The sequence below is a fragment of the Syngnathus acus genome, chromosome 6 (genome assembly GCF_901709675.1).
Source record: "Syngnathus acus chromosome 6, fSynAcu1.2, whole genome shotgun sequence".
Lineage (NCBI taxonomy): Eukaryota > Metazoa > Chordata > Actinopteri > Syngnathiformes > Syngnathidae > Syngnathus > Syngnathus acus.
The window spans coordinates 1,655,632-1,677,836 of NC_051092.1; the positions used below are offsets into that span (position 1 = coordinate 1,655,632).

Below are 22,205 nucleotides of genomic sequence, written 5' to 3' on the forward strand. Positions count from 1 at the left end.
GCATTTCCGAGCCTGGCAGGAAATCTATTAAACATTAACCAGCGGCGGTAGTGGCGGCTTCCAAGCCCGGCCGGCCGGCCGGCGCTTTATTGCTGCAAACTGCAGGATGTGTCGCGAGGGGACATTTGGCTCCGTGGCTCGCTCTTCTCGGTTGTTCAAACAGAAGGTGCCATAAGTGTGTGTCGCATTTGATTTCTCTCGATAAAGCATCATTGAGGGAAAAAAAAAAAATTGGTTTTATTTTTTTGGACTGTCAATTATTATGAAACGCCCTGATTGAATATTAGGTTACAGGTATTTGTTAATATTAGCAAATTAGCTAGTGATGTATAAAATCAAATCTGTATTGTGTCTAATTCAAGTGTTGTGTAACTTTTTGGGGGTTTGGGTTGCGAATTTGTTCTCACAGGAGTAGTTCATATTTACAGACAGGACACTATGCTGATAAAAGCGCAGTTTGTTTACTGTGCTGAAATCAAAATTCATAAGCAAACTCCTCCCGTGAAGGTTTCTGGTTTCGAGTGATATTTTCAATCAGAGGAAAAGGTCAGGATGAAAACAGCCGGCTTAGGAAGAAACATGAGACGATTGTTTTGGTGGAGCAGCCATTTTGGCACAAATGGACATTCACTTATGTTTGAGAAATGTTGAAAGGAACTTTACGGAAATGTCTGCTTTTTATTATTAACTCGACTCTTAAATTCAAAACTTTGCTGTTTGAAGTGCTTGTGTGGAAAAAACACTGACGTAAACCAGGTTGATGTTCCAATAATTTATTTATTCATAAAAAAATTCTCACAATACCAAAGAAGACAGAAAATAAATAATTTAATAATAACATATGTGGAAGAACTAATTGCTTAAGGTGACAAGGCTACCAAGAGGGAGATCACAGCTACCCAGCATATAGTCTCTTTTCAGAGTGGACATTTTGTTGACCACTTTGAAGCGAAGGGAGCGACCGGCGAGGTCTTCCTCCGAGATGCCGTCGAAAAAGAAATCTTCGTTGAAGATGGGATTGCGGCTCTTTCGGATGACTGTGCTGCGCTGCTTCTGGACTTTGCCCGGAGCTAGCGAGATGCTGACGCTGCAGTTGATGATCTTGCAGTCTACGGACAAAGGGTACAGGCCTTCGGCACTGATCAGCCGGACCCTCAGTCTTTGGTTGTCCGGGCAGTACTCCGCCGAGAGTCTCAGGCTGCCGTCCTTCCCGACGGGCACCATTCTTTCTTTCATGACCCGCTCTTTATGCAGGGTCAAATCCACGGGGAAGATGGTCGGGGGCGCCAGGCTGTAGCAGCCGGGGAGGCCCTCGCCTAAACCGTCCGATGCCCTCCTCATCACGTTGGGACTGTTGTCGGTCGAGCTGCCTTCGTCCGTGGACAGGGAGTTATTCCTGGACACCGTGGCCTTCCTGATGTTCCTGGAGAGCAGCAGTTCATGGCTCAGCGTCTTGAAGATGGACGACTTGGCGGGGCATCTGGTCAGAAGCGGCGAACTGAAGGGGGACGACTCGGTAGAAGATGTCGTGTCGCTGTCGGCCGCCCCCTGCCAGTTGAGATGGTGTCCTCTCGGCGAGAGACGGGAGGTCAGAGTATTGAGGCTGAAGGAGGAAGGTGAGGGTGAGGCGCTCGAGGTGACTTTGGAGCAGGTGGCCGATCGGCTCCTGGGTAGCAGAAGGGGAGAGGAACCCGGGTCGGAGTGGAAGAGAGACTCCTTCCTCCTGGTGTGCGGGCTCTCCAGCAAGGTGCAAAAGCCGTAGCAGGTCTGCGCTTTGGCCATGTGGGGGAGGGACAAAGCGGCTTGGCTTTGAGGATCGGCGTTTGTTGTCTCCTCATCACTACAGCCGTCAAAGGGACCCTCGTCCACGCTCTCCACCTGGATGATGTGCGGTTTGGGGGCCTCGTAGTGCGCCACCTCCACCTCGCAGTGGCTCGCTTTGGCGGCGCGGGCAGCTCGGCCCTGCTCCGGATTTTTCACCTCCTGTAGGGACGGGATGGTAGGCGGGATGCAGAATTCCGGGATGTTGTCAGGGGTGATGACGTTAGGGAAAAAGGAAATTCTTTTGTTTTTGTCCGATTTGTCCCCAAATATGATGTCGCTGATCTTGAAGCTGAATTCTGTTGACGACACGGGCGGGACGGAGCTCTCCATTGAAACACGGATCTTCTCCACTACCCACATAGATGTGCCGGTGGAATTCTTGAAAGTCGCTGCAATTGAAATGATTTTGCATTTGTCAGCATGTGATCTCTCAAAAAATAGTGAGATAATTTGTGGAAGCATCACCTTACCTTATATAGTTTAGATACAGATTTCCCTGGGCAGGATCGATCGAAGGTTCCGGCTAAAAGTTCAGCGCGCGGAAAGAAATCTGAGTCTTTTTTCAACAGCAGCCGGCGGCTTTGAACATATGTTGAGGGAGGCAGACAGGTTAAATCAAGCAAGAAAGCTGTGAATGTAAAACACACCCCCTGCACTGGATCCTCCCTCTCTCCTCGCCCTCCAGGTTGCTCCGGAAACATCCAGAAGCACAACAGAGCTCCTGTATTGCTTACCGTTTGTTGCCCAAATATTATCGTTTAATAAATTATACAAGAGGTAAGATGTATTTGGAGAAAGAAAACTTTGAGTAGTCCAAACTGGCATTGGGATGACCTCCTGATTTTGAGTTAACATCATCTTTGGAAGCAGCTCGAGGGGATTCCCAATCACTCTCGGGAAGTGTTTGCTTTGAGTTCAAAACCTTCATGAAGCTTCAGAAAAGTAAAAACAAAAATAATTCTATTTACATATTCCTCCTTTTTTGTGAGTGTGCAGTGGGATATTTTTTTTTTCTACTGTAAAATATGTGGCTTGGATCACTCACTGCTCTATCCTGTGTGCAATACACATCTTTTGTCAACGCCTGCCCTCTTGTGGTGGGACAGATAATGACAGTGGACCGTCAATCCCCTAACACTGTAGATAAAATATAGCTTCTCTAGAAAAGCTTAATACAGACTTGCATAATCGGTTATTCTCCTGCTGTGTTGAAAATGGTATTTGAGAAGTAAATAATGGCTTCGTCTATCTCGGATAATTCCAGCCATAATGGCTGTCGACAGGGAACAAGGTTCAAGTGGATGAAATTGGTTGTTAGTGGCGACAAAGCATCAAAGCGCAGAATGACACAACATCGGGGATTGTTTTAAAGTGCTTTATAAATAAAGTTGCGAGAACATGCGAAGGGCGAATTTCTCCGAAATGTTTTCCAAGTTACTGAAGGACATTAGCAAATCAAGCGGACCGCAGGCAGACAGAGCAATTGCAGGAAAGCACTTTTTTAAAAAAAAAAAAGAGATCTCTGTAACCGGACTCAATTGACACTCCAAATCTTCACAGATGATTTTAATATATATTGTAATGAAAAAATGTAAAATGTGATAATCACACAAATTAATGAAGCTGGAAAGAAAAAATAAAACGCTGTGACAGTTCATTCTAGCTTCCGACAGGGGGAGTATAAAACCTTTTTTAAAGTCTGCCACTGTCCACCCAGTGAGATGCTAAACTGAGACGACATATATCACATATATACGATGAATTATTCCGAATTAAATCACGTGTGGGTGTTTTATTAATTTTGCATTTAATTTTGTGCATGTTTTTTTTTTTTTAATTATTCATTTGATTAGACAAAATAAATACAGATTTTAAACCCCTCGTTGCAGCTTTGGTGACCTTATATTTAGATCATCACCGTTTTGGCACTTGCATTTTTCACATTGTGTCGTGCGTGCGTCACGTGACTCAACTTCAATTCAGTCAAACAAATGACACCATCATCTCAGTGATGATCAGTCTAAAAAAAGCCCCATGCAAAGATGCGTTCTCCTCATCCCTGCATGTGTAGACGGACGAGGAGGGGCTTGATGATGATGAAGAGCAGGCAGGGGTGCGCGCGCGCGCGTGTTTGTAAGATAGAGAGAGCCAGCCAGAGAGAGAGAGAGAGAGAGAGAATGTGTGTGAACGCGTGTGCGTGAGTAATGTGTGTGCGTCGCCTCGCTGTGAGCTCGCTTGCTTTGCACAAGACGCGGACCTACAGCAGGTAGGAACTCACCTTCACTCTTTTCCGTGGAAGGTCCGGTGCCTTTTTATGTCCAGCACATTTGGACTGGAAACATGTCATCCTCCTCTTCGCTTGCAGACGACCTCTCCCCGTGCTTTTAATGGCTCGCAAGCGCTCGGCTCGCTCGCTTTGGATTTAACATCGCTCCCATTAGAACCTCCGAGCGGGTTTCTTCAGCGAATTTGAAGGAGCGAGCGCTTTTGACAGTGACTGCTCAGTTGAATTTCTGAGTGACCTACTTGTTTTCTCGTCGCATTTGCAAGTGGAGTCAGTCCCCCGCATTTGGTCGAGGCAGGAACGGTGCTCGCAGCTCTCAGCAGCTCCCAGCAGCTCCCAGCAGCTCCCAGCAGCTCCCAGCAGCTCTCAGCATCTTCGCTCGCTGCCCTGCACGAGAAATGTGTCATGGTTTACTAACTTGGACTTGACCTGGATGCTGCGTGGATCGCAGTTGACATTTTGCCAGCGTAAAGGCTGGGCTTGTAGGCGTCAGTACTGATGTGACCGCTGATTTAAGCTTTCTTGGGTCAAGTTTGAAAGGTGACTCGCATTTTTTTTTTTTTAGGTAGAGGTAGGAAGCATGTCACCCCCACACACACATTTCAAAATCACGCATGTTCCCTGAACTATGCATCTGAAGTGTCAAATTTGTTTCTGTCTCCAGCCACTTAATTGCCTCATCATATACAATTGTTTTGAATGACATGTTGAGCCGCGTAGAAAAGAAAAATAGTTTGGACATGGTCATTTGTTTGAAATGGTATTTTGGTCGTGAGAAAGTTCAGCTAGGGAACGCACATGGTTCGTTTTATCAGGCCGCTTAAAATGAGATGTTGGGCCAAATCTGGCCCCCAAGCCTTGACTTGCTTAATGCAGATTCAACGTGAATTTGAGTGTGAATGCTCAATGTGTACCCCAACCTGACCCAAAATATACCGTAATTTTCGGACTATAAGTCGCACCGGAGTATAAGTCGCACCAGCCATAAAATGCCCAAAAAAGTGAAAAAAACCATATATATGTATATAAGTCGCTCCTGAGTATAAGTCGCCCCCCCCACCCAAACTATGAAAAAAAAACGCGACTTATAGTCCGAAAATTACGGTACTCTAATGAGGATTAGCGATATTGTTTCCAAACCTGACCCTCTTCCACACCACACCAAACCTTGGGCGATAATAACTGCTTGGCTTCCAGTCGACAAATATAAACATTCGATGCAGTGACTGAGCATTAACTGCACTAGATTAGCATTTAAACACACAATACTCACCTTTAAGTTGACTGAAGGTCAATGATGCCGAGGGAGATTAGCACTCTTTACATTCAAGCTCATCATAACTAACTTTATCATTAGTTTAACTTACTGACAAATAAATCTAACACCTTGAGGTGTTTTGAATTTATTTTACGGAACTGATCCGTAAGTCCGACTAGCGACGCGAAACTCCCTTGACTGTGCATTAACCTGTCATGATATTCATTTCACTGCTGTGTTAACCCCCCCTCGCTGTGACATCATCCCCTGGATATCCAGGGTCAATCCAAGGATACTAGGGATGTGGGAGAGAGAAAAGAAAAATCTGCCATGTTTTACCCGAGTGATGCAAGCGAGGAAACTCACGCTGTCTCAGCAGGATGCAGACAGCTGCGACTCTGATAGCTTTAAGGCTCCGGATGTCGGGTGGGAGGACAATTTGCGGAGAGGCTCTCCCTCACTGATACTGTAAGTCTGCCGGATAGAAGCAACGTGTGGAACTCCTCAGTAGCACGGTGAAGGGGGGGGAAAAAAAAATGCATGCAAGCTCTATTTGGACCATTTGTTGCTGAAACAGTCGTATATATTTGTGCTGCACTCACTTAATTAGAGCTGTAATGTACGATACATTTGCGAGCATTATTTTACCGAAGCCTACGCCCTGGACGTTTAAGATTAGCTGTAACTGCACAATGTAACGAACGAATGGTCGAAATATTTGTCCTTGTGAATACAGCTCACAGCATGATGTCATGCCAAGACTTCAAAGTAGAAGCACACCATCTTGTTATACCACGTCAATCAAAATTCGCCGTTATGTTATTGTGCAGCTGTACCTAATGAAGTGACCATTTACGGATAATGTAGTGAATCCGTTTTCCCCAGAACACTTTGGGCTGTAACTATAAAACCAAATCATTTGATGTGGTTGGCAAGATTCAGGCGTACAAAAGTGGTGATTATTGCCAGTAAGATTTTGCAGGGTGTTGATTTCGTTTATGTGCAACACGTTAGCACGTCCGCTTCACACTTGAGACGTTCACAGTGTGAATGTCAGCTCAGGCCTTCCCATGTGGAGTTTTCTTGTTCTCCTCATGCTTGAGTTGCTTTAATCCAGCATCCTCATGATTGTTTAAAGGCTCCATCTTACCTGTGGAGAACAAGCATTGTAGAAAATAGATGGATCTAGTTCATACGGTTGTCATAATAATAATTCCAGTTGGAAATTCTCCGGACATTTAGATGGAGGTTGGGAAGTGATTTTTTTTTCTTTTTTTCTTTCTGCACTAGAGAATGTGATTGTTGAACCATATTTAACGCAGGAGCGCGTAGGAGGCGGCAACTCAAACACAGCCCATGCTGTCGACGTGACCCCGCCTCTTTGTTTACGGCTGAAATAGATCCGTCCTGTGGCGTTTTCTCACTGCTGTCTCTGTGATCACTTCGGGGCCTGGCCCGCTTCCAGATGGTTCTCTACACAACGCCGGTGAGATGTATAGACGCAGGCTGCCACTCTCCCTCTCCCGTTGCTCCATCAATCGGAATTCACGATTTCCTGTGTATTTCCCAGCAGATGGATGTGGCAGGCAGTCGATGTTGGGGGGGGGGGGATTATTGCACATGGGCCGTTTTCTTTTTATTAGAAACCTCTCCCTATTTTCAGTTTTAATGCATGCTCATATTTGTAATTGGAAGATGTTGGAATATTATTTTTATTATTTAAATGAAATGGATTGGAGAGACTGTCAGCATGGATTGTCCCTGCAAGGTCATTGGCTGGCTTTTCAGTGGAATGTAATACATTCGTTGATGAATGGAATAATAGTGTATTGGATTTATATAGCGCTTTTCTCGAAAGCACTCATGGTGGATGGCGATCATTATACATACAGCCACTAATGGTTAAGCATGTTTATGTCATGCTCTGTTGTGCAGGTGTTGACCATTTTCTGCACTTTACATTTATTGAGGCAAGGCTCAAATCTCAGAACGCACCACCTAATAAAAAAATGGTAACACTGGTTGGGAATCACGTGCCTACGTTAACCTCTAGACAAGTTTTTGTACAAACAAAAAAAAGCAAAATAATCTTCGCTGTCAGCGATTTTTCGATACAATGGTATTTACCGCACATGCAGCATTGCTAGCATTGCTAGCATCACATTAGCAAGAAGTAGGTCAGGTGATGCGAGCGCCGTGCCGTTCAGGTTGCCCGGCCTGTGGCGCTTCTCCTCAGCAGGTCAGACGGGATGTCGGAGCGAGTACTCGACGGCAGGTTTTCTACTGGACACGGGCCGTGGGCCTGAAGTGGGTTAGCCGCCTCACAGCTAATGCACATTAGGGTTCCCCAGGCGCGCCAGATGTCGGCCTACATAAATAGTAATCTATTTTTTTTCATGCTAGGATGCTCTTGGCTGTAAATATTTGTGCTTTCAGCTAAACGGTGGGTTACTTTCATTAAGTTTATTTCATAATTGACTACAATTCAGCCAAGAGAGTTGGTACGGTACGTATGATGGCGGATTCTGACAAATATTTGAATTTGTGGAGTAAAAAAAGGAATTTTGATGTAATTCATTTTTGAGACCTGCATTATGAAGTCTGCCCGTATGCAACTTGACTTTGAAGCAAAGTGATTATCAGCGTTACAGATCATGTGACGTCTGCTGAAGATCATGTGACAGGGTGGCAGAACCAAAGCTCTTTTGTCTCGGACATGTTTGGACACTCCAAATTGAATGATTGCGAAACACGGAGGATGTTGCCTGTGTCATTTGCTCTTAGGGATGTAATGTATGCTTTTCTGTTTGAGTCAATACTTTCTCATTGTGTTCTTGGTTTCCAGCGCAAACAGCCGCTGCAGATCTTGTTAGTCACACAATCCATTGAACATTTAATCATCTGTTTTTTCTTTATTCCAATATGTCTGCTTACACTCTGTGAATAAAATCCCTTCCGCGAATATTACACGTGCTCAAAAGCTTCTACTCTTGAGGCTATTGTGTAATTAATTCTGAATTAAGAAGTGTAAATTCAAATAGCCGTATTTCCAGCTATATCATATTTTCCGGTGAATGCTTTGATGGGCTTGCCCTTCTCATTAGCATGCCAAGCGCTTCATGACGTCTCTGAGGAATATTCCCAAGTGTCACAGGTTGGCGACAAGGGCAGCGATGATCGATAGTTATTGATCCACATCTGCGGTAGATGACGTCACAGCCAAATATAGCTGACCATAAGGGTTGTGTTAGCATAGTGTGTCACTTGAAACGTTTTTTGTGCAACTGACACCACACAGTGACTGGAATCACTTTTGTCATTTAAGTGAGTGTTCAGAATAGAACATGGGCGGTTCTAGACTGTTTTAGGGGTGGCCGAGAACTGCCCTTGCCCCCTGAAATGAGATTTTTTTTTTTCTCTGTTATGTTCTGCCCTTTACTACTGATCACTCAGCAGCCCATCAAGTCTTTTGTGTTAAGACCACAATGGAATGATGATGCTGGGCATTTTTTTGACTTCCTGCCCCCGGGTGGTTTACAAAAATGTTGCAGGTGTCAGAAGTAACAGAACTGCATGCCGTTCATTTTTAGATTGATCAATAATACAATTCTAAATACAATCATTCCCATTGGACATTCATTTACAATTGTCAAGTATATATATATTTTTTCCCTACAATGCATTAACTAACCACTATAGATTGCCAATGTAGCTTTAAGGTTAACACTTCTTTTTATAAAAGAAGAAAAGGTCAGTTCCGATGCAACAGTGATGGGAGTGCATTGGCGTCCGACAGGTCGTGAGGAAAATGACAAGCCGGTATTTTGACGTCAAAGTCAATTCAGGGCTTTTTTATGTGCGTGTGGCAGCTGGAAGAGAAGGTGGGGGGGGTTCCAGGAGTGTCAGCGGACTCCCTGCTGTCTCGGAGCGTGAGTGCTGCTGATTTGGAGAGAACGCTCTGTAGTGTCACCGCTCAGACGCTCGCGCAATCACCGGGGACCGCGCTGACACTTTCTCACCCAAATGATTTGCGATTGGCCCGTAGAATGCTATCATGTGTGCTGATTGTGTTACTTTAGCCTTGTCGATGCTAGCTTGACCTTGTTCAGGGTAAAGTGACGGCTTACCCTCCAGTGGATTAGTATTTTGAGTTCCATTTATTACGTTATTGGAGGTGGATGAAGTTGTCCTGGGTGGCCATATGGCCTTCAGCCTTTTCTCTACATAGTGCTGGTCTGGCCTCAATCAGAGTCAGCTATTATTGATCCTGCTGATCAGCACAATTGTGCATTGATATGCTGATTATGTTTTGCATTAGTTCAAACCGGCACTGTAGTCTTTAAGCTCTGTGTTGTGTATTGATTGCATACATTGTCCCTTTAATGAATACCGCAATCCCCCTTGAGGAATGTACACTATGTGGGTGATGTCATTTCGCTGAAGCAATTCTTGCCTTTCCTGTCTTTCGATTTATAATCCTGATCGGAAAGCATAGAACAAAGCATGGTGATGAAGATGACACATGAGGTCACAGCGTTACTGGAGAATCTCAAATCTGGTCGATTGATCACTCAACAGCTCATCAAGTCTTTTGTGTTCAGACCACAATGGAATGAAAGGAACACTAACATTACCCCAATTGATGCCATTGTTTTGTAATGAAGCATCTAAAACTGTCAGCTTTTTAAATAAACGCCAAAGTAGCAGGTTTAATTACAGGACTTTTTATTTTAATGAAGCCCTAGTGCAATCCTATTTCAATCGGCTCAATTATGTCATTTATTTTGACAATTATGTCATTTATTTATTCCACCAGATCAAGTGGACATGGAGGGATACACCAGGATTCTCTGCATCATATCAGCTACCATCTGTTAATCTTCCAACATGAACATGACCTTGTAAATGAGGTGACCTTATCCTCAGATATCATGGCGCGTCTCTACGTTGAACACAGTATCAGTTTTAAATGCTTAGCAGAGTAAAAGGTTGGATCGAGCAAATGCAGATGTCTTATTTTTTGACAGGCATTTTTTAAAATGCTGTTTTATATTATACCTATTTTGTATCTAAATAGAATTTTTTAATGTCAGATGTTGTCTGACCTCAGCGCGTCTACGATACGTTTTGCATGAATATCACAAAGCGTCGCATCTAAAGAGATGGTTGTGCCATTCTTCTTTTTTATTTTTTATTTAACAGCGTATAATTGCACTCCATCAGCCTGCCTGCTTTCAGATCGATGAAACGTAGCGCAGAAAAGATGCTCGGGATTACAGTATAACTCTGACAAAAATAGACATCATTGTTTCCCTTTCCATTATGTGCTCTAATTTCTCCCCCTCGGCTATTCTATGGCGACAGTGATTCACGCTGCTGAGAAGCGTGTGTGGAACTGTTACCGAAGAAAAAAAAGTCATTCAGCCAAGCCGGCAGTTGGGAAATGTACACAAGGTCAAAGTATTTCATCTTTATCACTGCGATGTTTGCTGGATGTCAGCGAGGCATCAACACAAGTGCTCGTTGTTCTCGTGATAAATTGCCTTTCCGACACTGCGCAACAAGAGTGGACGGGATTCTGTGGACGATGATACATTATCCTGCAAATGTGAGACATTTCGTCTTATGTGCATCATAAGTATCGGGACACCTTGACTGTTGCGGGAAGTGAAGATACATAGACGAATGAATGGAATTTAATTTCTGATTGGCTGCGTGGAAATCGCACAAAATCTTATTTTATCAAGAGACGTGTCACAAATGTCAATTGGGTTAATGAATGGTTTCGTAGCCGTAGCTCTTTTCTGTATGGGATTGTAGCAACTACTGTTTTCTTCGCGAGATGGGAAGACCAAAGGTCAGTGATTGAAGGACTCGGTTGTATCTGGCATATTGTCAGATTCTCCAAGCACCTCCAGGCACATCCTCATACTTGTGTGGTGGAAGATGAAAATAGTTAGCAGCTAAGGTTCTGTTCACGCTTCCTCACACAAGAAATAAATTTACTGTAGTTGGTGTGGGTGAGGAATACGGTGTGGTTATTTCAGTCATATTGAAACTAATTGGATGTGTGGTGTGTTGTTTTGTTTTTTTTACAAAAGGTTAGCTATTGGATGCTAAAGCTATTGAATGATAACGCTATTTTGCTAGCTAGCCACTTGAGGTGTGGATAGCTGCCCCACCCCAAGTCTGGTTCTGCTCAAGTTTTTTTTTTCTCTCTCTCAAAGTGAAAGTTTTTTCTTCCCACCCCTGCCAAGCGCTTTCCTCATTGTGTCTCTTTAAAGCTCCGCTAAGAGAAGGCGGGTTGATATAGTGGAAGGCCCTTATGCTGCATTTAAAAAGATACATATAGAAACATGTTCCTGCCTGTGTAGATGATTTCATTTTTTTTACTGTCTTCATCTCAAAGTCTTACGTTGACCATGTCACATTCCGACAGCTGTTTGCTGCTCCCTCCTTTGTTTGGGGTCAAATGTCTTTTAAAAACAGCCGCTCGCTTTCAGTTTGAAGTAGCTGATTATACATTTCCTCCGACATGTTTCATTGTGTTCATCCCTGCTTGGTTTGATCTAGTATCAAATGCTAGCCTGTCACATGAGGGATTAATGACATTATTTTTCGATGACTAGCGTAATCGCTGGCATTTATGATCATGGAGAAAGGATGAGAAGTGTGCAGTGCATTTATTATCATTTATATGTATTTCTTGGAGCCTAGCCATTGTTGGAAAGGGAAATGGATGCCTCATCTAAAATGTTTTGATGGAGTGAATCAGATACCTTTTGAGGGTAGAATGCCACTAAAGCACAAATCAAGCACAATTATTTGAGTAGCACAATCCACTAGAAAATGCCCGTCTCCCTTGGCGATACATCGCATTGATGTGAGAGGCACACAAACATCCCGCCCGGTGTGTTTTCTCGGATAGCTCACCTGCCTACAGTCGCCGGCTTTAAAAAAAAAAAAAATTGCGAATGAGCCCATCTCTAAGTGAAAGCAACAGCGGTAATGATTTACAATGTTCCAATACAAGGCCTGCACATGTCTCTCCCTCTGGAGATGAACCATACAGGACTAATAGAATTACACATCCGCCTCCAGTCCCCACAGAGTGCAGAACTAATCATTCGGAATCAGTTTTTCAGCAAGCGCAAAAAGGCAGGTACGTCCGTGTCTCTCTCGTGGCCAACCCACGCCGCCCTTAAACGCGGCCGCCCTGATGTACTTTTACTTAGCATGCTAAAGGAGAGTTCAATCAAAAGTTGGCTTCGCTTTGCTTGAGAGAAAAGCACTTCAAGTTTAATGCATATAACTTCACTCGACATATGCCCTTGTCTAAAACATTTGTCGTTAATTTGATCTGTAGATAACTCATTCCATTTTTCGTCAAGACACTTTTGAGCCATTACCGGAATGTGGACGTGTCTGCATCTTTCGTCTCAAGCGTGATGTCATCGGTGCTTAAAGTGATTCTCTTTCAAAAGTGCCACCAGGTTATTTTCATTTTGGATGGAAAGAAAAATGCTTACCGTATTTTCCGCATTATAAGGCGCACCTAAAAACCTCCAATTTCTCAAAAGCCGACAGTGCGCCTTATAATCAGGTGCGCCTTATATATGGACCAAACTTGAGCCACTACAGCAGGCGTGTCCAAAGTCCGGCCCGCGCGCCAAATGTATATATCTTATATATGGACAAAGTTTTAAAATAGGCCCTTCATTGAAGGTGCGCCTTATAATCCAGTGCGCCTTATATATGGACAAAGTTTTTAAATGGGCCATTCACTGAAGGTGCGCCTTATAGTGTGGGAAATACAGTAATTTTCAGACACAAAAAGCACATCATTCCAAATGAAAACTGTCTATTGATAAAATCAAACACGTTTTATGTAATGACTCCATCTCCATCTCACAAAATTCATCAGCGTGTAGCATGATGAGACTGTGGAGGAGCATACTAATAACACAAACCAATTGATATTTCCTTTCCCGACATTTTTTCCCGGAGGCTATTTTTGTTTCACATAGTAAAGCGTGTCTTCAGGTTCCATGCCGTGAACATCGTAGTAATCGGTTAAAAGCACACAAGCTACTGCCGCTAATACAAGGCACGTCAATCTAAATGACAGACCCCAGCAGCAGCAGCGTCATCATCTGCCACTATGAAGCTCCGAGTTAGCGCTGTGCTCTTTCCAGCGTTATGCTTTCATAAATCTGCTTTACAGCTACATCTGTTGTGCCCGTGCCATGCCATGAAATAACACCCAGTGAGGACACACCACAATGATTTCATTTTCTGCCACTCTCTCAGTGCTGCTCCTTGGGTGGCTGCATCTTGATTACTTGATGATGCCATAAAAAAAAAAAAAAGGAGAGATTAAAAGAAGCTGGAGAGACAGCACTCTCGGAATTAAATGGAAGTCAAAGACAAGGTGGTGGTCAATGTTGCTGCTGTTTTTGCAAAGTATCTTTGTCTTGTTAACGTGAGCTACTATGTTGGTTCCTTGCTACAGGCGGTGGTCCTGTCAGATGATTGTAGCCTTGTCAGAGACCCGCAGAGCTGCACTGATGGAATTGATGGCTTGTCCGGTTATTGTAGAACTGAGCAGGGTTGAATTATATGCTCGAGTGCTTTCATAGCATGTGTGCGCCTTTCCTTCTTAACTATGGCTATGGATGAATTTATTTGGTTAAAAGACCCATTGGAATAAAAGCCTATTCCGATCTGAGCTTTTTTTTTCCTCAGATAGGAGAAAATTAGCTAATCAACACTAACACATACAAAAGTGCAGTCTCTAATATATATAACTAACTAAATAAAATAATAATAACAAATACGCTAAATAGCGCTAATGTTTAAAGTATGGACATAGCGATGTTTTGTTGGCGCTATGGTTTCTTCTTCTTCTACTACTACTACCACCAGCATATTTGTCAAATTGATTTGTTCTGATCAAAAGTTTAATGCGTGTACATTATTTTCAGTGTCCACGAGAACACTGCATCTGATCATAATTTCAATCCGAACTTTAGTAGCGTAACAAAACACGCAATGATCCAAACTCAAGTCAAGTTCGACTTATGACCAATTAATTAAGGAGAGTGTTCGAAATGATTGAATTTGAATGACGACCCCCACACGCTTCCCAGCTCGGTACAAAAAGATAATTCAAGTATTGAGGAGCAAGAGGCCCACTCCTAATAGTCGTGGCATCTCATTCAACATGGTTTGTTTCACATCTCTGTGGTACACTGCAGGCAGGCCAGCAAACACTGTCGTTAGTTGTGCTTCATTAAGCCCGTCAAGCATGAACCAGACAGATGCATGAAACGGCCCACTAAAAACAATTGGCTCCTTTTAAAGCTCTTGAGTCTCATTTTACTCAGACATTACAGGGGTCAAAATGGTCGGAGGTCTTTCTCATTCCACAGTCCCCGATGGCTGCCGTGTCACCTCGCTCTGCAATCGATCCGACCGTCAAGCATGGAGCAAATTGGAGGGTGCGAGTGAAAAAGTGACCACCCCCACCCCCCTTCCCCTTCACCGCAACAGGAGTGACCTTGAGCAAGGCCCTCCTCCTTTGACTTCTCCCTGTGGATCTGCTCACATCTATATTTATTTATATATTGAAGCAACATGTGTGCCATCAATTATGAAAAGTACAAAAAAAATCAAGAGGATCAATAGAAGACTTGATTCTTTTCCAATTCTCTTTTAGTTTCATATTTGTATATGAATATAGAAAAGTATAGAAACAAATATACTTTTTTTTTTGCATATTCCACAAATACGTTGTATTTATTTATTCATTTAAATATGTATTTATTTGTCTATTTTAATTTGGGGCGATTGACCCCCCCCCCCCCCCCCCCCCCCACACACACACACACGATCCCCGCTCTTTTTAATACTTATTAAACTGAATGCCGAGCTGTGTCATTTTCAAGGTCTTTTTTTGATGAAATAAAAATAAGCATATTTTGACATATACAGCAGAGCCGTGCTTTCAGCCGTGAGTGAATGAAGCATGTTTGTGTGGCGTGCATCCACCGGTCACTCAGCTCGTTACAGTAATCAGGTTAAAGAGAGAGTGGAACTGAGGATCATTTTGCCCGCGGGCTTGTTTCCTCTAGACTTCCCCTGTGAGATGGAGAACCTCTCACTCAAGCGTTGGCCGGCCGAGCGGCTGCTCCTAATGATCAACTCCGGCCGCCTTTTGTTTGTAGAAAATCCACTATGGGGGGGGGTGAAACTGCAAGCATGCTCTTGATGTCCTACTTGCAGTGTTAGTCATTGTGAAATGTTTTTGTTCTTCCTCAAGGTATACTTTAAGAGTCAGTTTGCAATTTCTATTTATTTTTTTTTTATTTGAACTGTCAGGACCACTAGATTTTGCAGCACCCGAGGAAAAACAACCAATCAGCGGGCAGAGTCGCTTTGGATATGAGACAAGAGTCTGGTCGAGTGATGCTACATTCAAATCTTGCTAGCAGTCTTTCAACTGCGCACTGTCCCTTTAATATAATCCTGATTTGTGCCGTTTGATCACACAGGTGTACCTAATAAAGTGTCCAGTGGGAGTATCTCACGACTGAAAAGGTCTTCCGTGATCAATGAGAGAATTGTCGAGGAACTCCAGAACGTCATTGATTAGCCACTCTCTATCTATATTCTTTTCAACAAAAAGCCACCTGATCTGGGAATTATCCTAACCCCGAGTTGCTATGGCAACCGGTTGACATGGAAAGGAATACCGTCTGTGTTCTTAACTAAGCATGGCAGCATCCCTAACACGTTTGCCGGCATTTCGAAAGGTGTCTTCAGTCGTCGTCACGCATAATTTAACATAACCGGTCCGGCCGCTATGATCATTGGAGAAAATCGGCGTACTTTTTGGAATCGTTGGGAAACGATGCACAGCAGGGTACGGAAGCCGTTTTGCGTGACAAATTGGTGCATTATGAATTGTGACTTGAGGCGCATTTCAATTTTTGTTTACCTCTGTCAATGTTTTCTTCAGCCAGTGTGAACATGTCATCCTTTGGTGCCTTTCGTTGTCACCGGGGGACATTTACAAAGCTGCCAAGTGACACACACGATGTTTGCCATGCGGCTTCAAAATGAGTGTTGAAGTTTTGAAGCCTCAATGATGGGTTGGTGTTTGGCAATCATTTATTATTATGAGAAGAAAACATTTATGGTCCAAGTTACTTATGTTCAAGTCTGTGTCCGTTAAAGGGCAAAATACTGATTGAATTTTCCGCTGAACCTTCAACAAAGCAGTCAAAGTGAAGTGACACTTTTTTTTTACACAGAGCTGCTTACATTATTCCGGAATGGCACACTCTATCAAAGTGGATGAAAATCAAGCCCCCTCAAACACTTTTTCTACTCTGCATATCCATGTACTTTTTTGACAAGATGGCTGAGAGGCCCTCCGGATGAATTCTCGACTGCACACAGCGCACAGATAAAAAAACAAAAAAAAAGAACCCCAAACACTGTCAGGGTCTTTGACTGACTTTTAAAAGCCGCCACTTGGTGAAATATGTGAAGGAGCGAGATGTGTGCTCCACATCCGAGCAGCCGGCACCGCTGCTGTCCTACCTTATAAGTCCAGGAAAAGGTGGGCACGACGGCAGCCATAGCAACCGAGGGCCGAGCCACTGAGCTGGAAACAATGGTCCGAAAACACGGCCTCTCATTGAACCTCCCTCCACGTAACCACTAAGTGGTTTCAACTTCACCGACAGCAGATTTGATTAAGTTTGTGTTGATTTTTATGTTCCGCTCATTTTACGGACAATCTAAGAAGAGTCGAATCTATTTATCACAAAAGCGCATATTGTAAGACAAACACTTAAACCGATGCACTTTTGCTGACTTTGCTATCTTTTAAGCAAGTGTGTTTCAGCTCAGCATAGTGGCAGATATAAATTGCTGATAAAGTCCCTGAGTTCATAATACTAAAGTGGTTGTAGTTCACTCGGTTAAAGTGTAGTGAGGGGGAAAAGAAATGGGGGGGGGGGGGGGCTCGTTGCCCGGACGGACGGCGGGAGATTGGAGTCACCTGATTTACAGGTCGTGACTCTTCAGGCGGAATGTTGAGTTGGTGGGAACCTGAAGACGTGCACATGAGCGCTCAGTCATCTCACTCCTATTTGGCCAACGAATTGATTTGTGTTTGGAGATTGGTGATTAAAATAGTTGACGCTGCATATTGATTGTCTGTTGTTTTTATCGGGCTATTGATTTTCAGAATAAAAGACTATGAGCTCTTTTATTGAGCCGCAAGGCTTTTTTGATTCAAGTTTTTTTCTTATAATTTTTCCACACATTGTTTGGCTGTTTCTTATTAAATTGCAGCAGGGATATATTAAAAAAAAAAGTCCTTTAATACAAATATTAAGTCACATGCTAACATGTTAAGCATATCGCAGCACTTTTTTTTTTTTTTTTTACTCCTGATATAAAGCAGCTAGGCATAAAAGCCTTCCACATTCCCATTATCATAATTGTAGCGCATTGTTTTTTTTATTTATGAAATCCCTCTAAATTCACCTGCAAACAAGCTGAAAATTGCTACTGAGCAAGAATGACTGCCTTTTACTTGTACAGTATATTTTTGCATTCATTACCATCAAGTATTAACAATTCTCTCTTGAAAGCTCTTAATCTTTCCATGCTCTGTCTGTAGCATTTTAATTATTGCATCTATGGATTGTTGTGCATCACCCGGAAATTGCTTGTGTCTCACATCCAGCTTGAGTAACATGCCAGTCAAGTGGTTTAGTTTAATTAGATTTCGCAGAGGAATCGTCTGGTTTATGTAAATTTCCTCTGCATGTTCTTTCTTTGGCACATCTTACATTATTCTGCTTCAAAGTCTATTTGGTGTGTATTTTGAGACACCGTTTTCACAGACAATAATTATATACCGTTAAGTAAAACCTGATTAAGACCGACGGACCACATTTAATGTAAATGTGATGATGACAGCTGAAAGCTGATCTGTATCTATAAGTCATAAAACTAATATTGTTGGGGAAGCTTTTACAGCCCCCCGCTGAGCAACTAAGCTTCACCATTACGGCACATAGTGACCAGAGCCAGTGGGGTTTCCTGCTATGTGCAATATTTGCAGTCAGTGGCATTTCTGGAAGAAAAAAAAAATTGCTATGTGAAGGGATTTAATATCAGTGTCAAGTGTGTATTGGAAATTTGCACTGATATTTTGCTAATAGGAAAAGTGAGAAGGTGTCAAGTATTGTATTTGGGGGAGGTGCTAATGTTAGCTTGTTGCTAAAGGTAGCGACGTTCCGTTCCTTTTTTTTATCAGACCGATACAAGTAAGATGACCCAATTCTTGAGTAGTCACCAACATTAAGTACAAACACCAGCAGTACTTCTGATATATAAAATTTTAGTTCTCGCCCATCCCTAGGAGCATCATAGCCACGTATTCTTTAGCTAGCTAGCTAACCAGTGTGAAGTTTTGACGTTATCGCGTTCAAATTAACTGTCATTATAATAATGGGCTGTCTTTCAGTTAATTTCTGCTATTCCTGTATTGATAGTTGAATTAATAACACGTAAATGAACATGCTCAATCCGTGAATATTTCATTAAAATGACTCTGTATTCATAGGCAGCAGTGAATGCATTTGAGTAATTCAAGATTTAGATGGGGATTGTTTTTTTCTCCGTCACTGGCAACGTTTGCGTGACGTCAGGCGGATGGAGCGTTCATCTCTTGCAATTTGGAAGCACATTTGTCAAAATCTCCGAATTAGAGCCGGTACAAATTGAGCCATCGCGTGTGTCGTAAAACAGCTGGACCGCTTCAATAATAGTAATCTCTTTATTGTGTGTGTGCCTTTTATTATCATATTTGATCTATCTATCCATCTTGCTCTTGGAAGTTAGGACGAGAATCAATACAAACGATTTTATCAGCTGTTCCATATTAGTCAATGCCACAAGAGAGAAACAGTCCCATTCATTGTGCTGACTGGGTTGTGAATCCTTTTGAAAGGGTTCTGCTATGGGGACGCTCCACTTTTCTGGATATTTTTAGTGTAAGACGAAGCTGCACTCTCCTTCCTCATGACAAGGACGACATTCATAATTTCTGACCGTATCTTCACCCTTTAAATTGAATTACAGCAGAGTGTGGAGCCCAAGAGCAAAGCGGTTGGTGTATTCGTACCACCGAGAACAATTTGGAAATGTTGTTTTGAAAAGGACAAGCGGGGCGGCTGAAGGATTGTACGATTTAACGTTACATCAGCGCTGGGTAGTAACGCCAATATATTTCAGTCTTTTTTTTTTGCTTCCACCATTTGGAGACGGAATCAAAGGAGTCACTTTGATGGAAGTCGACTGTGACCACTCTCACAGCGGCGCAACCCTCCGTTAATGTTGAACGACTATAGGAGCTTTGTCGCTAATGCTAATTTAAATTCTAATTCATATTGCTGCTCAATGTGCACTGCTGCCGCTCTCGCAAGAGTTTATTCATTTAGATAATGTACAGAGGGGCTGATGAATATATTACATATTATTTCGTATAGTCATGCTAGGTTTGTCTTGAGTTGCCTTTGTATGACACGTCATATAAAATAACGCCCAGATATGGAAGCTATTCTCATTGTCTGCCGTTTTTCTGCTTTTTTTTTTTCCTCATTAAATCAATACATGATACAAAGTACATGAGATCCTTCTCGCTCGCACAATAAAGAAGAAAATTGGGCAATGTGCTTTTAACTGTAAAGCTCCATTTGATTGGAAAAGTTTGCCTGAGCCCATTTGAGCCATCACTGACTGGTTGTGTGACTGTGGGAAAAGATGTGTTGTGTTTATTGAATTTTTATGTTGGACCCCCCTCTGAAATGAAAGTACTCATCTCAAGGGATAACTACAATAAAACGTTTAAAAAAGAAAAATGAGCCATGGATTGATGACATTTTTGAAGCTGATTGTTTTCCCGTGTAATCAATAGAAATCTTTTTAAAAGCAACTTGTTTTTTGTGACCTAACCTCATGGCTAGATCTGTTTCCCATAGCAACTAAACACTTGAAATTCATTGCAATTTTCCACAAAGAACACCAAGACAATTTCCACCGAGATAGATTTGCGAGCACTTTCCGCATCGCATTGATTGCGCTAAGAAAAACGAACAGTGATCATAATCCATCTGAACTGATTGTGTACACTGCCGCATGCAAATGCTTCACTTTTTCATCAGCGTGCCACAATAAACACCTCCCTGATGTTAGTAATGTGCTAAAGACAACTTGACAGAAAAATATCTCGACGGACTCACGTGCTACTTACATTGATTAATGTTGAAGCTGTTAAACGCGCGCATAATGATTTGCTATTTATTTGCCGTAAATCAGGCACGCCTCGTGCTCGTAATTAAGATATATTCGCGGTAACCGATTAAAACACAAAGTGTTGCATACAATTATCGGATCCTTCCTCAAGTGCTAAAAAAAAAAAAATGATAGCTCGTTAAAGCAGGTCATTAAACTTCAGAGCGGCTCCAATCAAAATAACACATCTGACCTTGACGCGACTTGCCCGTGTAAACTTTCCATCACCGAATACAAGAAATATACCGCACAGCAAGCAAATCTTTTTTTTCTGTGTGTATTTTTCAGCAGTCACATGACTCACCACCTGAGTGCTTTCTCCTGAAAAGACATCGCGGCCTCAGGGGAGTCGCAGTCGGCGCGCAGGAAGCCGACCTTGCTTTCAATCGCACAGGGATAAAAGGCCATTGTTGGACTCAGCGTCAGTCACCATGTTAAAAAGAGTCAAAAAGGAAACTAGGAGTGCTTTAACCATTTAACATGATGGCGATGGTCTCTGTTTGAACATTATTCCGTCATTTCCCGTCATTTTGTTTTTTTATAAGATGAAGTTGGGTGATTTTCCGCTTGTTAAAATGACGTTTCAACCAGAGCCGCTTTTTGTAACCAATGCTCGGAGTGCGTAAGAAAAACATTTAATTCATTCAAGCGTCCATCCAAAGCACAAAGATGCTTGTTTACTGCTCAATCAATACATATTGTGGCTTCTGTGACCTCCAGATGACCTTACGGAAATTATGTAACGGTGTGGAGGTGGTGCAAAAACATTGGAGCAGTACACAATATTTACACTCACAGCATTATGTGTAGTCTGAAATGAAATACCACGACTTCATTTAACATGCAAAAACACGCAAGATAATACAACTGACTTTTTTTTTTTTGTCATAACTGAAATTATGTGAATCCTTTTCATTTGACTGGCGTTCACACCAATATTTCTGGCATGCGTTAATATGGTAGGGTTGATTTTGCGTCTTGAGCCTTCACACATCTAACGCCTCTGACGGTGTCAATCAAATCCTTCTATTATCGACGTAAAACTGAATTTTTTTATGTGGCTCTTCTATCTCATTGTTTATAATTTAATGACTGGTTATTCACAATGGAAATTGAGTGTGTTTTAACTATTTCAAAACCCCAGTAGAAATATTATTATAGTTTGGAATGAATAGAAATAATTTTGCTCGACTTGCTCGTTTACTTAATGACAGCAATAATGTTCAAAGCTCAGAAAAGCAATTTCTATCAGAGGGCACACACTCCACCATTTTTTTTTTTGGGTCTCTTCACAGAATATAAGAATCATAAATGCTTTCAGTGTGATGTAATGCAATGGTAACGGCCATTGTGTCTTTTTTTTCCGCCTTGGGCTCTGATTTGTTGTCCAAGTTTTTGGATTCTGGACTGAACAGAAGAAGAGGTTGAAATGTTGTGCGGAGCCGCTTCCTTGGCCGTGAT

The 22,205-nt window shown here is 42.5% G+C and overlaps 2 protein-coding genes across 5 annotated transcripts in view; one reads left to right on the forward strand and one right to left on the reverse strand.

Annotated features, from left to right (window-relative positions):
* Positions 1-776: 776 nt before the first annotated feature.
* c2cd4a (C2 calcium dependent domain containing 4A) lies at positions 777-4,447 on the reverse strand. 2 transcript variants are annotated; one of them, XM_037254497.1, is made up of 3 exons: positions 4,103-4,447; positions 2,295-2,403; positions 777-2,213 (listed from the first exon to the last, which is right to left on the reverse strand). In XM_037254497.1, the coding sequence occupies exon 3, from the start codon at positions 2,182-2,184 to the stop codon at positions 853-855; it is 1,332 nt and encodes a 443-aa protein (XP_037110392.1). In that variant the 5' UTR covers positions 2,185-2,213; positions 2,295-2,403; positions 4,103-4,447; the 3' UTR covers positions 777-852. The 2 variants fall into 2 exon arrangements, with proteins under 2 accessions (XP_037110392.1, XP_037110391.1); XM_037254496.1 differs by lacking the exon at positions 4,103-4,447 and having other exon boundaries at positions 2,295-3,949.
* The window catches only part of tln2b (talin 2b), a 53,952-nt gene continuing 35,746 nt past the window's right edge, over positions 4,000-22,205 (forward strand). For all 3 annotated transcript variants that reach the window (XM_037254491.1, XM_037254492.1, XM_037254490.1), the window contains exon 1: positions 4,000-4,090. The gene's annotated coding sequence lies outside the window, so the exon portion shown is untranslated. The remainder of the gene's footprint in view (positions 4,091-22,205) is intronic.